The sequence below is a fragment of the Colobus angolensis genome, unplaced genomic scaffold, assembly GCF_000951035.1.
Source record: "Colobus angolensis palliatus isolate OR3802 unplaced genomic scaffold, Cang.pa_1.0 Scaffold115, whole genome shotgun sequence".
NCBI lineage: Eukaryota > Metazoa > Chordata > Mammalia > Primates > Cercopithecidae > Colobus > Colobus angolensis.
The window spans coordinates 4,984,841-5,000,362 of NW_012112586.1; the positions used below are offsets into that span (position 1 = coordinate 4,984,841).

Genomic DNA, 15,522 nt, shown 5'->3' on the forward strand with positions numbered 1-15,522 from the left:
AACGACTCTGTCTACACTTAAAGACAGCCTGTTTTTCATGGGATTAACCTTCCACTTCTGGCTCTAAGGGTAGCCTGGAAAATAGGTATGTTGAAAGTTGCTGGCCACAATAAATGGATGACAGGTGGGTGTATGACCCACACCAAGCTGAGGCAACTCAATCTGAGGACATTTATTGCACCTATTATAAAAAAGATGCCTAAACTCTGAGCAGGGTCCGAGCTGGGAACCCTTGGAGTGACCACGTAGAGAACCAGCAGAAAGGAGAACAATGTGGGCGAATGGGAGTTGCACAGTAAGTGAGGGAGACTGAGTCCCAGGAACACCATTCACGCCCTGATGCATTTGTACCTGAAACCTCCGAAAGTTTCAGGTATAGGGGGAAAAAATTCCTTTTTAAGTTTAAGTCAGTTAGAATAGAAACTAAAATAAGCTTGACAAATGCATTCCTCTTCTCTCAGGCCTTCAGTTTCCTCTTCTGTAGAACAGGTTGTTGAGAGGATTGCGTAGCATATCGGGAACACATGACCTGCCAAACCCCACACAAACAGGAGTGTCTGGAGGCCCAATAGGTTAGTCCAAGCAGCAGCCCCACGAGGAGCCAGCACTCTGGCTCTTGGGACTGACAGGTCCCATCCTGGCAGCACTGGGCAAGAACAGCTGAAAAGGCTGTGCGCTCCTTTATTTTGTTCTAGCAAATTCTGCTTTTAAAGGTCCCTCTGGAAAATTCAACAGAAAGAAGGCTTCGTCAGGAAAGCATGGCCGCAGTGCCTGCAATATCAGAGCAGACGACAATGGGCACTGGTATTTCAGAGGAACTTGAGAGATGGCCTCTGTCTCCTGCACATTGTACTGAGGAGTGTTTCCATTTGAGTGAGAGCCACAAGTCGGGGGTGAGGATGCCAGGCTCCTCCAGCTGAGTGCCTTCACGGGAAGGTGATGGAGGAAGAAACTCCTGGAGGATGTGCGTTCACCTAATGTAGCTGGGTGGAGTATGGAGAGCTTGGATCCCACCCTGGAGGAAAGTGGGGAAGGGGAATCAGGAGGATCCAGCCTTGGAGGAAGTGTCCTAGGCTGAGCCTGAGACCTACAGCCTGCCTCCTCCCTCCGTCTCAATCCCGTCTACACTGTGTCCTCCTCCTGTGTTCCTGGATGTCCCCACTTCCAGGCCACCACCTTTCCTAAAAATATATACATACCTTTGGAAGTAGAAACTGAAAGGACTAATAAATACAAAAAAAAATACACACTCCACTTCTCTAGGAGCACAGGAAATAGGAGCTGATACAGCAAGGAGGTTCCAGGAAAGACTTTCAACAAGCATGATGCAATCAAAATAATCAAAATGCTTTTGAAATAGGGATGCTTTTTTTTTCTTTCTATCCAAGATTTTAATTCAGTTAATTACTTTTGGAGTTTCAAGACATAAATGGTGCAGGTTTGCAATATTCAGGAACCCTGGAGCAATGACATGACCACAAACAAGTGCCAGCACACGGGACTCTAAAGATACCTTAGTACCCAGAACACTGGAGTACCCAGCGTGCTTTCTGAAATCATTACTTGCCACCTTATACTGCCTCTGCTCCCCACAAATTTTTAGCTAGAAAGGGACTACATGTCACAGGTCCACTAATTCATGTGCTAAATCTTTCACAACAGACAAAGCTGTGATTTGGAGAACTCGAAAACTCAGACGACACTTAAATGGGCTAAAGAATGTGGAAGAAAGAAGGCAGAGTTCGGGGTCAGAAGGGCTCTGGTTCCTTTCTGTTTTCACAGAGCTCGAGTCAATTTTATGTTTAAATGTTTCCCACAACAGTAAAATCGCTCTCCAATGTTTCACGGGAGCTGGGCTGCCTGGCACCCCAGATGTGTTGTGGGGAGCCGCGGAGGGGGACAGGGGATGGAGCAGGAAACATTATTTCTTTACTTCTTCCCAAGCAGAAAGAAAATTGTTCCTTTTCTCTGTTCCAGAAGAATACATTTAAAATGACAAGCTGAAGAAAATGAAAACAAACCCTTCCTTTGGAGACATTCAACAGGGGAAATGAATTTCAGACAGACTGTGGGAAAATGAGTTTCCAGAGTTCTCTGAATTAGCTCCAAACCTGCAGTCAGCGCAAACTTGGTCGTGTTTTAGGGTCTCCTCTGCTAATGAGGAGGCTGGGAACGGTCAGCTTGCTCCTGAGGAATCCACTCGATCCTGCAGATTTATTATGCCCAGTAGGAAGGAAAGAGCCAACGATCATGCAGGGCAAGCCAGGTATCTGGACAATGCCTTTGAGGGTTTCTCATATCCTCAGATATCAAATAGATAAGAAAAAACGTCGCTCCCTGAAATGAAGCTATAACGGCATACACCCAGGCTGTGCTCGGTAATTAGAAGAGTGGATTTGAGAGTGAGGTCTAGACTTCTCCAGCGGAGAGGAGTTTATTCTCCACGTGGCGAAGGTCTAGATTCCCGTTTGTAACTTTGCTTTTCCACCACAGGGAACATGGCCTGGTGCTGCCAAGGGGCATGTGGCAATTGAAAAGAACCAGGGAAAGACAGAGTGGCAGGCTCTGAAGCACATTGGGCAGTCTGTCTTCTCAGTCATGGGTTCAATGCTGCTTTCCACCCACCCCCAAATTCATATCCAACTGGAACTTCAGAATGCAACCTGATTCGGAAAAAGGTCCTTTGCAGATGGAATTAGTTAAGGATCTCCAAATGAGAGCCTTCTGGATGAGGGTGGGTCTGAAATTCAAAGATGGATGTCCTAGTAAGAGAAAGGACAAAGATACTGAGACAGAGTGGAGAAACACAGAGAGAAAATTCACATGAAGACGGGGCAGGCATTGGATAGATGTGGCCACAAGCCAAGGACCACTGAGGACAGCCAGCGGAAGCAAGGAAGGGCCTTCTCTAGAGCCTTCGGAGGGAGCATGGCCTTGACGGCACCCTGATTTCAGGCTTCTGGCCTCTAGAAATGTGAGAGAACAAAGTTCTGTTGTTTCAAGCCACCAAGTTTGGGACAATTTGTTATGGCAGCTGCAGGAAACTGATGCATCCTTCTGCTTTGAGGCATGATTTAAACTGAGAGACACAGTCAAGTCCCCCAGACTGCACAGTGGTGGTTGAGAAGTAATTCTGCTGTCAGCTTCCATTTCCAATTTCTCTTTAGAGCCAGTAACTCTGGTTGAAATCAAGGAGACTTGTAATGTGGCTGCTCCCCTTTAACAAGGCACACATGTGAGTGCCATTCACTGTGGCCCCTCCCAGATGAGTGCCAAGGGGCAGGGGACGGAGTGTACAAAAGGCTGGCCGCGGTGTGCAGGTGGGGAGTTTCCATCAGAACCGTGTCTGCGTCATGGATCCAGTGTCTTCACTAGATGATGTGTTGATCTGGGTGGCCTGAGGGCCCGGCTAATGGAGATTATAGTGAGGGGATGCTGAGGCCCTTTCCAATATCCTCTTACCACTACCTCTCCCTCTCCCCTCAGAGCTTCCCTCACCTGTATCCCTGGCCAGCCATATAGGCGTGGAATTTGCCACCTTCAACCCACATATCTGATTGAAGTTGGCTGGTCCTTGTTTTGGCCATTCTCACTAATCAAAAATGTTGATGGGGTTTCTAAATGTGATACAGTACAAAGCACAATAAAAAATTAGAAAGAGTGGTCTGGTCCTAAGAACCTTGTCAAGTAATGGGCAAAGCAAAACATGTGGCTGCCCAATGGAAAAACCATCTGTAGGATAAATTTTTGAAAATTGGCTCAATGTTTAACGTGTAGTTAGTTTAGAGGCAATAAAGAAAAGTCAAGGTCAATAGCGTTTTCTATGACACACATCATCTCTTGGGATATCATTCTGTCAAGTACACAGTTCAGTATTTCGTATATTCACAAAGTTGCACAACCATCACCACTACCTAATTTCAACATGTTTTCATCACCCCAAAAAGAAACCCCAAACCCATTGGCAGTCACTCCCCACATGCCATCTCCCGTTGTCCTGGGAACCACTAATCTACTTTCTGTCTCTATGGATTTACCTCTTCTAGGCATTGTATATAAATGGATTCATGTAACGTGACCTTTTGTGTCTGGCTTTTATTTTTTTTTTCACTTAGCATCATGTTTTTAAGGTTCATCCATATTGTAGCATGTATCAGTGGTTTATTCCTTTTATGGCCGAACAATATCTCATTGCATGCAAATATCACATTTTGCTCATTCGTTCATCAGGTGATCTGTCCACACAGTGGTATATTATTCAGCTATCAAAAGGAAAGCTGCTGTGAACATTTATGTATTTTGTAATTATGTATATTTCATGCACAAGTAGGAGACTCACTTCTGAGCAGCCAATAGCCCACCACACTGGGCTAATTTTTTGTATTTTTTTTTTTTTTTTTTTTTTTTTTTTAGTAGAGATGGGGTTTCACTGTGTTAGCCAGGGTGGTCTCAATCTCCTGACCTCATGATCCGCCTGCCTCAGCCTCCCAACATGCTGGGATTACAGGTGTGAGTCACCGCGCCCGGCCCCAAAATCCTTTTAAAGGAGCAGCCATGATTGGTGTTTGTCTATTAGAACAGGCATGTTCCATGAATCCCACCCCTAACCCTCCCATGGGAATCTGTGACTCTGCTTTTTGCCTCGAGCTGGTTAGAAACTTAGGTTTAGTCTGCAAGGGATTAACCTCCCAAAGTCCTTTTTTTTGGTTTTTGGAGACGGAGTCTCACTGTTGTCACCCAGGCTGGAGTGCAGTGGCACAATCTTGGCTCACTGCAAGCTCTGCCCCCTGGGGTCATGCCATTCCCTACGTCAGCCTCCTGAGTAGCTAGGACTACAGGTGCCCGTCACCACGCTGGGCTAATTTTTTTTTATTTTAATTTTTATTTTTTAAGTAGAGACAGGGTTGCATTGTGTTAGCCAGGATGGTCTCAATCTCCTGACCTCATGATCTGCTCTCCTCGGCCTCCCAAAGTGCTGGGATTACAGGTGTGAGTCACCGCGCCTGGCCCCAAGGTCCTTTTAAAGGAGGTGAAACCCACTTTTATTTTTTTTTTAAAGAGACAGGGTCTCACTATGTTGCCCAGGCTGGACTTGAACTCCCGGGTTCACACAATCCTCCCACGTTGGCCTCCAGAGTAGCTGGGATATAGGCAAAAGCCAGTCTTTCAACTCTACCTGAATTTCCTTGACACAAATTGAGACTCTAGAAATGAATCCACCTATAAACCTTATCCTGTTTGGAAAAATAATACTTCTCTCAGTATTCTTGCATAAATCTTAGCACATTTCTTCAAAGGCTTTCTTCCCTGCATCCACCCTTCATCCTTTTTGTTTATTGGAACATGGTGAGGGCATACGCAGCTGTAAAGCACACACAGCATGGTGTTGCCTTGGTTGGGGGAGATTCAGTGACTGATGAAATGACTGGGCTTCATCCACCAGTCAAAGCAGGACAGAACTAATGAACCAGGAGGTCCCATACACAGCTAGGAAAGAACATCACCTTCTGTGCCGAAGCTGAGAAGCAGCTCCTTGCTCTCTTACTTTCTGAGTGTACTCCTGCAAAGCAAGGGCTATTAAAGACTGCATGCTTGGCATCTAGTCTCTCTTTCGTTCTGTCTTTACTCATGAGAGAGGACTACCTCCTTATTTCACAGTGTTTTACTTCAAAAATGAATCTCTTAGGATTTATGTCCTGAAGGCTCCATTATCAGTCCTGACCCACAAAACCTACCCAGCAAAGGACAAAGAAGCCATGTAATTGCTGTTCCGTTTTCAGTGAGGTTTGAGGACCATCACAAGGCCCACATCCCACAGACCACCCAGATATCTATATTCTCTGCAAGTCAAGGGTGTAGGCTCGTGGTTGTCAACCAGGGTGATTTTATCCCCCAAAGAAGAGTTAGCAATGTCTGGAGACATTTTGGTTATCAGAACTGGAGCAGAAGTGGAGGTGCTACTGGACTTTATCTATTGAGTAGAGTCCAGGGATGCTGCTCAATATTTTACAATGCACCAGACAGCCCAACACAAAAGAATTAGCTGGCCCCAAATGCTGATGACATTGAGGTTGAGAAGCCAGTCCCTATGCTAAGCACCTCTCTTCACTGCGTTGAGACATGGGGATGTGTCTATTTACTGCACATAAATTCATGTTAGCAGCAGAGTATAATCTCCCAGTCAAGAGCGATGCTTTATCACTCTCTGAGCATCCCTAATGCAGGGTTCGGAATTGGTTACAAGTAGAGAACAAATCTCTTCCATGTCTATGAATCACGTTATTCAATTAAGAGAGCTTATTTTAAATTGGAGAGGATGAATGACCACCACCTCTGCTCTTTAGGTATCTATTTCATTGCTTACTGACAAGGCCAGACATTCATGTCCCCCTACCCCCAAGTTCTTTGCTTTAATAACCTGCAGCGTCAAGACTGACCTACCTACTTACAACCTGCAACTTGAGTCAAACTAACACTGATTTTTTTTTTTTTTTGAGACGGAGTCTCGCTCTGTCACCCAGGCTGGAGTGCAGTGGCATGATCTCGGCTCACTGCAAGCTCCGCCTCCCGTGTTCACTCCATTCTCCTGCCTCAGCCTCCCGAGTAGCTGGGACTACAGGTGCCGTCCACCACACCTGGCTAATTTTTTTGTATTTTTAGCAGAGATGTGGTTTCACCGTGTTAGCCAGGATGGTCTCGAACTCCTGACCTTGTGATCCACCTGCCTCAGCCTCTCAAAGTGCTGGGATTACAGGTGTGAGCCACCGCGCCCAGCCCCTAACACTGATTTTGACAGCACAGTGATTCTGTGAGCTCCGTCTAAGCTAGGCTTTGGGGAGGCAGTCATGTGGAAGTCGTCCCATCCTCAACATCCCCAGGGGCTCAGGAGCACGGAGGGACGCTGAGATGGCAGTGGGAATTTTCAGAACTGATGACCTCCACTGTCAATAGATTTTGAACATCCTTGGAAAAGTAAATAATGCCTGTGCTTTCTCTAAGGAATCCTGATCTTTATTTCAAGAAGGCTCAGTTAATTATGAAAGAAAACATCCGTGAAACGGAATGTTTATGAAATAGGTTTGATATTAGGCATCTGGTTTTGCATTTATTCAATGAATGTTTACTGGGGCTTTAGTTTGTGCCAAGTCATACACCAAGGGCTGGGGATACAGCAGTGAACAGAGAGATGGAAAAAGGGCTTACCCTCGTGAATCAACACACTCATATTTGTAAAACCTATCTGCATATGTGTTTTTCATTTATGTTGGTAATTATTTTTTATTTCTTAAAATAGGCTTCCAAAAGAGCGCCATAGCTACAAGAAACAAAGGCTCCATCTTCCACACCTTGACTGCTGTGTCTCATGGACTGATTTGATTATAAGGCAAAGGTTGCCTTTGAATTCACTTTGTGAAGTTGCAGACAAAATTCAGTCTGCTTCTTTTTGCTCATGGAAGACTGTCCTTTGTGAAAAAGATCTTGCCAAGAAGGTTCATGCCAAGTTTACATGTATGTTATTAGTCCCATAAATATTTCCAAAAAGTCCAGGCCCTCTCAGTGAAGCCACTGTGCGAAGACCCATGGGAGAGAGAAAGTCTTTGGGTTTCTCAGTGAGGAGAGATTATTCAAGGTCTCCCTGCATGTCCTCCATGAATTTCCCAATAGAAAAGAACAAGCAACGGACCTCAGTGATCCAACATTCTGGGTCCTGGGTGGTTTTCTCCTGTGATCTAAGCAGCAGCCAAAGGTGGAGGCAGCTGGAGAGATCTGGATGATATGTACACCATGTGTTCTTTATGCACTCATTGGCTGATGGGCATTTAGGTTGATTCCCTATCTCTGCAATTAGCTATGTGTACACAGAGGCATATAGAGTGCTAGAATGGATGCTGGAGACTCAGAAGGGGAGAGGGTGAGAGGCTGTTCAGGGATGAAAAGTTACCTATTGGGTACAACGTATGCCAGTTGGGTGACAGGGGCACTAAAATCCCAGACTTCACCACTGTGTACTTCATCCCTACAGCCCAAAACCACTTACACCCCCTAAAGCTACTGCAATGAGAAAAATACAGTGTTGGTTCCCAAATTTCAGCGAGACTCATACCAACTTCACTATTATACCCACATCTGTGTACATCTTCTTATATTATTTCCTTCTTGAATATTTTTTCCTTAAAACAAGGATCTTAAGCATAAAGTACATTTTAATTAAATTAAAATTATAGTACATTATCTAGGAAGGGAAAACCTGCCTCTCCCACAGGATTTCCATCACAGAATGGCAGCCCTGTCCTTCATCTCCAGCGTCCTGATGCTCTGCGTCTCCTTCACACAAGTGTGCCCACAAATCTCATCAGTCCTAGCTTTAAAATTAATCCAGAATCTGCACACTCATTTACACCTCTGCTGCTGGTATCCTGATCCAAGCCTCTGCCTTCTCTCACCTAGATTACTGCAATACATAAAAATAAGTTACATCGTGACATTCCTTATTCAAAACCTTCCAGTAGTCCCCATCTCACCTGGAATAAAAGTGTTTACAACGGCTCACAAAGTCCAAGGTGATGTGAATCCCAGCTCCCCTCACAGCTCACCTCCCCCGACCTCTCCTGTATTCCATTCTGTTTCAGCCACATTTGTCTCCTTACTGTTCCTGACACAAACCAAGCAAGCGTCCCCAGGACCTTTGCACATGTTTCTGTGCCAAGATCACACTTGATTCAAATGCCACTTTTTCAACAAAGCCTGCCTTGACTGTCCCCTTAAAGTGTATTCTCAGCACTTTCCATTCTTCCTCCCTTGTCCATTTTTTCCTAAGCCACTTATCACTATCTATTGTATTTACTTGGTTGTTATTATTATTATTATTACTGAGACAGAGTGCCACTCTTGTCACCCAGGCTGGAGTTCACTGGCATGATCTTGGCTCACTGCAACCTCCGCCTCCTGGGTTCAAGCCATTCTCCTGCCTCAGCCTCCCAAGTAGCTGGGATTACCGGTGCCCACCATCACGCCCAGCTAATGTTTTGGTATTTTCAGTAGAGACGGGTTCACCACATTGGCCAGGCTGGTCTTGAACTCCTGACCTCAGACAATCCACCCAGCTCAGCCTCCCAAAGTGCTGGGATTACAGGTGTGAGCTACCACATCCAACCCAATTTTGATTATTTTTATCTTCCCCCACTAGGAAATCAGCTTCACACAGGCAGGGAGTGTTGCCTATTTCATTCAGGGCTGTAGAACAATGCCTGACAAATGGGCAGGGGTCAGTACATATTAATTGAGTCAATACTTGCCAAGTGAATGAAAAGAAATATTGTATCCACAGTGAAAATGGAAAACCACTGTTTCGTTTGTTTAGTATTTGGACTATCAAAAGAAAATAACTATAAACAATGAAAGCAGAACAAAGTTTTAAAATTCCAGCTAGAAAAGGTGAAGGCTTGGAAACAGTGACCTTTCTTTTTGCCAAAAAAAAAAAAAAAAAAAAAAAAAGATATGTAGGGGCTCTCAGGATGTTAGAGGTATGCTAGAAGAAAACAAGACTTTTCACTGCAGCATTATTAGAACTGAATGACAACTGAACACAAAGCCTGTGTACACTCTGCAATTCCATGGCGCTTAGCGTCTAGCATTGTACATCTCTTGTACACAGCTGTGAGCCAACACACAGAAGTCCAGAGCCTTCCCACCCATCCTGGCAAGTGTGCCGTTCATAAAGCTCATTTTATGCAGGATGGAATTCCAGGGACTCTGTCTTCACCAGCTGGCTTAAGGCTAAGCTCTCTGAGGGCCTCTTGGATGTTGTCTAGCTTAAGGCAGATGGTGCTCAAATACCTACGGGGTTCTTGGCAAATACCAGATTCAGAAAGAAGGGCGTGCAGTCTTGGAGGCTGTACTAACTACACCCCTCGGTTGTGTCACTTCTTGGCACACATGCACATTTTGATTATTTCTATCTTGCCTACTAGAACATAAGCTTCATTCGGGCAGGAAGTTTTGCCTGTTTTATTCACTGCTGTAGAACAATGCCTGGCAAATGGGCATGGCTGGATACTTGCACATTGCATTGATGATACAGAAACACACAACGTATCTAGGGGCCTGCAAAGATGGCATCTCTGCACAGGAAGGAAGTTCTCTGTATTCCCTAAAAAAAAAAAAAAAAAAAAAAAGGAGAAGCAGACCGAGCTCATCTTTTCCTAATGGACACTGAGAGACTTGGGCAGGTGTTCAGGGAACTAATTCTTCCAACTGAACTTCCTTGCCTTTGAAAATGCCTTCAGTCACAGATAAGCTGGAAAGAAATAAGGTGTCCTAAAACCTACATTCTGACCCAAACATCCTCTGTGGTTTGGTTAATAATGTTATGCCAATGACTGTTTCCTGGCCTCAATATTGTACTATGATTATATGAGGTGTTACCACCAGTGGAAGCTGGGGGAGGGGTCTACGGAAGATCACTGTATTATTTTTGGAACTTCTTACAAATCTGTAATTACTTAAAAACATAAAACCTTATTTTTTTTAAAGAAAAACCTTCAGTCATGTTGGGAAAACAGGAGAATTGGAGACAGGGGGAGAGAAAGAGGGAGATTAAGGGAAGGAGAGAAACAGAGAGACTCCACACAGAGCAAAATTCCATTTGACACACTGATGCCTGCTGATCATTTTGGCAACTCAGATTAAGCCAAGACTCTGAAACGTGTATGCCATCCATAACGTCCCTTTTTAATTAGTGAAATTCCATCTTCAGAATAAGAATGAACCTCAAAGATGGGTCTTCAGATGGTTTGTTTGTTTCCTATTCTTTGAATTCCGACATGCCTGAGACACAAGGACTTGCATTTGCACATGTGTTTGGGGAAACTTTGCTGCTCTGACTTTCTCATGAGCAATTGCTTTTAGCCCTTAGGAAATATGCTTCGAATTTAAAACCTGAGGTAAGGAAATATAACACGTGCCATATCTTGTTGAACGGGGAGTGAGGCAGATCTTCTCTCCCCAGGACTTTGATCTGTGATGGGAAAGATCAGAAGGGAGGGAATACAGCTGCTGCCCTTGACGGCACTAAGCAGTACCCTTTCATGTGACTAAGTCTTGCCCCCAGAACCACGCCATTAGTAACCTCTGTGCTACAAACGCTCCTGTCATTATACAAAGACACTGCTCTTTAAACAAAATCATAGGACAATGGGAATAATAGAATTTTCAGAATAAATTTGGTAGTTGTTTTACACAACACACAATGTCCACTTACTGCGAAGACATAATTCAATGCTTATTGAAGTTTTGATGGGTGTTTAAAAAGAGCCCTGTTAGTAATATTCAATGTTGACAGAGAAGTTTCAGTGCACCAGACACTGTTATGAGCACCTTGCAAATAAGTATTAGCCCACTGAATCCTCACAACCCAGGGAAGCAGGTACTAGAATTACATCTGCTTTAGAGAGGAGGAAACTGAGGCACACAGAGGTTAGTTAACTTGCCTATCATCACAAGTAAAAGGCTGTAAGTAAAAGAGATAGGATCAGAATTGAGGTCAGCTGGTTGGAACACCTTTGTTCACCACCACCACGACTATCTTTGTGATGAAAAATTCAGAAAACAGGTCCTCCCTTCTGAAGAGCCCCATCTAAGCATCCCTTCCAGGTGCAGCTGGAAGGTTGTGCACCTTAGACCTAGGGACCCAGGTGGCTCGGCTTGCGCTCACCCTGGTAGACACCAGACCCTGCATTTCCCGAGGAGGAAAGTGAACGAAGTGCAAGGGGGAAGATGATGACTCTAAAATTTTACAGCTACTTAGCATGACATCAGTTCCCCGTCTTTCTGTCTCCAGCTTCCGAAGCCAGACATAGTTGCATTTATTTCACCATCGATCTGAAACTTAGGGGGCAAAGGGACTTACCAAAAATTAAACTCAGAGCTCCCAGTATCTTTTTTTTTTTTTCTTCTTTGAGATGGAGTCTCGCTCTGCTGCCCAGGCTAAAGTGTGGTGGTGTGATCTTGGCTCACTGCAACCTCCACCTCCTGGGTTCAAGCGATTCTCCTGTCTCAGCTTCCTGAGTAGCTAGGATTACAGGTACACGCCACCATACCCAGCCAATTTTTTGTATTTTAGTATTGACGGGGTTTCACCGTGCTGTCCAGGCTGGTCTCAAACTCCCGAGCTCAGGCAATCCACTCGCCTCAGCCTCCCAAAGTGCTAGGATTACAGGCATGAGCCACCGTGCCCAGCTGATCAGTATCTTTTTGAATCCAAGCCAGGGGGAAACAAACACAATATTCAGATCCTTTTATCTGAATATTGGCTTCCTGGCCCCTCAGTGACAAGGTCATGATACTGTCTTTTTTTTTTTTTTTTTTTTGAGACAGAGTCTTGCTCTGTCGCCCAGGCTGGAGTGCAGTGGCACGATCTCAGCTCACTGCAAGCTCCGCCTCCCGGGTTCACGCCATTCTCCTGCCTCAGCCTCCCGAGTAGCTGCGACTACAGGCACCCGCCACTGTGTCTGGTTATCTTTTGTATTTTCAGTAGAGACGGGGTTTCACCGTGGTCTCGATCTCCTGACCCTGTGATCCACCCGCCTCAGCCTCCCAAAGTGCTGGGATTACAGGCATGAGCCACCACGCCCGGCCGGTCATGATACTTCAATAAGCTCCGGATACAGTGACAGCGAGACCTGTCCCTTCCCAGCACGTCCCTCACTGACCACCAAGGTTCACAATGCCAGTGCCATGCGAATCCTTTGTACAATAAATCTCATAAAAAGATGTAGGATTTCATGACATTGCTGAAAGGGATGTCATAACAGTCCTCCAAGCATATCCAAAAAACACTGGCAAATGAAGATCTGCAAAATTAGTTCATTTAAAAACTGAAAGGAAAAACTACAAAGACGATGACAAGATGTATACTTCAGAAGACAATTATTTCAATCTGAAGGACTAGGATGAGAGACTTATGGAAACCTCTGAACCTTTTTATAAATGAAAAAACAAAAACAAGCAAAACAAAAAAACTTCAAACTTCAAAAATAAGCATCCTTATAGTCATATTACAGAAGTTAAACAGAAATGGAACGTGGTGTGATACGCTATCATTCTAGCCTGCAAATCAAATATTTCTCCAAGCCAGTCAATCAAAATGTGATTAAGGCTTTACTCTGACGAGAATTCTAACAAAGCATAGCTGCAATTACAACCTAACTCCTTAACCATAACAGGAAAAAAAAACAACCCTTATTTTTATCCAATTTATTTTTTAAACAAATTTCAAACAAATACTTTTTTCATTATTATGACAGTTTAGTCCACATTTTAAGAGGATTTGCTTTAAATGAATTTTACCCCAGTATTAATTATTCTCAGAAAACACGTGCTCCTGTACCAAATTTTAGAATCATTATACAGAGTGACAGAGCAGCCCTGTTAGAGCTTGGATGTTGCCCTCTGTTGAATCTGCAATGGTGACAGTAGGTGAATTATCCTGCTGCTTTGTTTATTTGTTTTACAAGATGGAATACCCTTGCTGAAGAGTTTTATGCGGGGCATGTTTGATTAATTGTTGCTAAGCTATACTCACGCGCTAAGGCCTCCCAGACAACATTTAACTGGCAACATTTAACATCACCTAATTGAAAAAAAAAAGGTACTATGCTTGGCTGTTCTCACATATATACCCAAAGTGAGATCGCATCACTCCTCTGCCTTTTCTTGGGCTTCTTGAACATGGACTTTCAATCATGCAACTCAAATGATACCACATCAAAGCATCCACAGCAAAAAAAGAATCACGTCCCTCTCCAAGTGTGAGGGTAACTGAAGGTCTAGAGAGGCGGATTACTCTGTCTAGATCCTTTTGGATCCAACTTCCGCCCGCCCTTTGCCTCTTCTTCCCTCCATAACCCACGGTGGAAGGAGAGCTGTTGACAGCATGTGGGCAGGTGCATTTGCCTTCCCCTGTTAATGCTGAACAGTGCCTGAAGATAGTGAAAATCGATGCTTCCTGAATATCTATCTGCCACGCATGGAACCCAATCTCACACCAGCCATGCCAAAGATGAGCAGGGCCAAGCATGGCACCTACCTCAAGATGAAGAAGTCCACGGAGGAATTGCTCGAGATGGTGACATAGGCCGTGACCACGTCTCCCTGCTTGACTGGCCTGGAAGGCAGCCAGATGACCACGTTACCATCCAAACGCAGCTCGCTGAGCTGGGCGCTGTCCTGGGCCCGGTAAAGGCCGACGGTGCCGATCCTCTGCAGGTGGGACGTGGTTTCCTCCAGCCCATCCTTTCCTGGACGGATGGCGTTGCCCTTCCTGAAGTCACCCCCGGCACAGTCCCCTCGCTCGCTTCCTGGGTGCACGGTGTAGTAGAGCTCCACTGGGGTCCCCTCCGGCTGGTCCACGAACTTCTTCCTCCCGGCACCCAACGTCGGGGCACTGAACCAGCTGGCCAGGAGCTCCAGCTCGGCCACACACAGCCCCAGGTCCCCCCTCAGCCGGCAGCTGCCCCGTACCTCTCTGGTCTCTCGGAAAGCGAAGACCCTCAGGCAGGGCAGCTTCTCCCCGGCGCTGCGGTCGTCCCAGTCTCTGCCCACGATGTGGAACAGAACCTGCACTTGGGGCCGGCTCAGGTAGACTTTGTCCCGCAGGATGTGGGCTTTGAGTTTCCAATCAAAACTAAACTTATTGGTTGGACCTAAAAAGTTTGAAGTCAACATCAAGTCCAGAGGCACAACCTTTTCCACAGAAAAGGGTCCGTAGCTGGCATTGAGCACTGGGGGCTGCCTGGTTTTGTAGGTAAAGAAGGACTCCGCCCTGGACTGCAGGCTGGAGTTGCGCAGCAGGTCCTGGCTGGCTTCCTTGAGGAAGAAGGAGGTCTCTGCTCTGAGGATGTGGTAGCTCACAGGGAGGTAAGGTGGCAGTGAGGAGAATCGCTGTATGTTGTCTGTGACCCCGTGACCCTCTATCACTAAAAAGGGAAAAAGAAAAGAAAAAATCAAAGACAGGATTATTAATGGGCCGCTCATTAGCTGTTAGGTCTGTAAGCCATTTAGAAATGAGGGATAGAAATTCTGAAGTCCACTTGGCTAGAATTTTTATATTCTTTCTGGAATAAGTCATTAAAATGATTCTACATGGTCTATGAATTATGCATATACTTATATTAGGTTGAAACATATGAAAATGAGAATTCTGTAGAGTAAGATTCATTGAATGGTGGCAATTTCATAGAGTTCAACTTAACAGAATGATGGCAAATTACCTATAGGAGTAAAGTGGGTATTTTATGAATAATTGGCATGAGTTTAAAATGTACTTAATGGCACTGGTACATAAATAGCAAAACAGGCCAATGAATAAAGTCCATAAATAAACCCAAGAACATATGGAAGTTTAGTCAGTGATAAAGGTAGCATCTTAAATCTGGAGGTGAACAAAGCCTTTTTTTTCTTCTTTATAATTTTTTTTTAATAGAGATGGGGTCTCACTATTTTGCCCAGTCTGGTCTTGAACTC

General features: G+C 44.9%; 1 protein-coding gene across 1 annotated transcript in view; it reads right to left on the reverse strand.

Moving 5' to 3' along the window:
- Positions 1-14,971, reverse strand: part of TMEM132C (transmembrane protein 132C) — a 321,687-nt gene extending 306,716 nt beyond the window's left edge. The window contains exon 1 of the mRNA XM_011961262.1: positions 14,087-14,971. Within this exon, the coding sequence (XP_011816652.1) occupies positions 14,087-14,724 (638 nt within the window). The 5' untranslated portion in view covers positions 14,725-14,971. The remainder of the gene's footprint in view (positions 1-14,086) is intronic.
- Between the last annotated feature and the right edge of the window lie 551 nt (positions 14,972-15,522).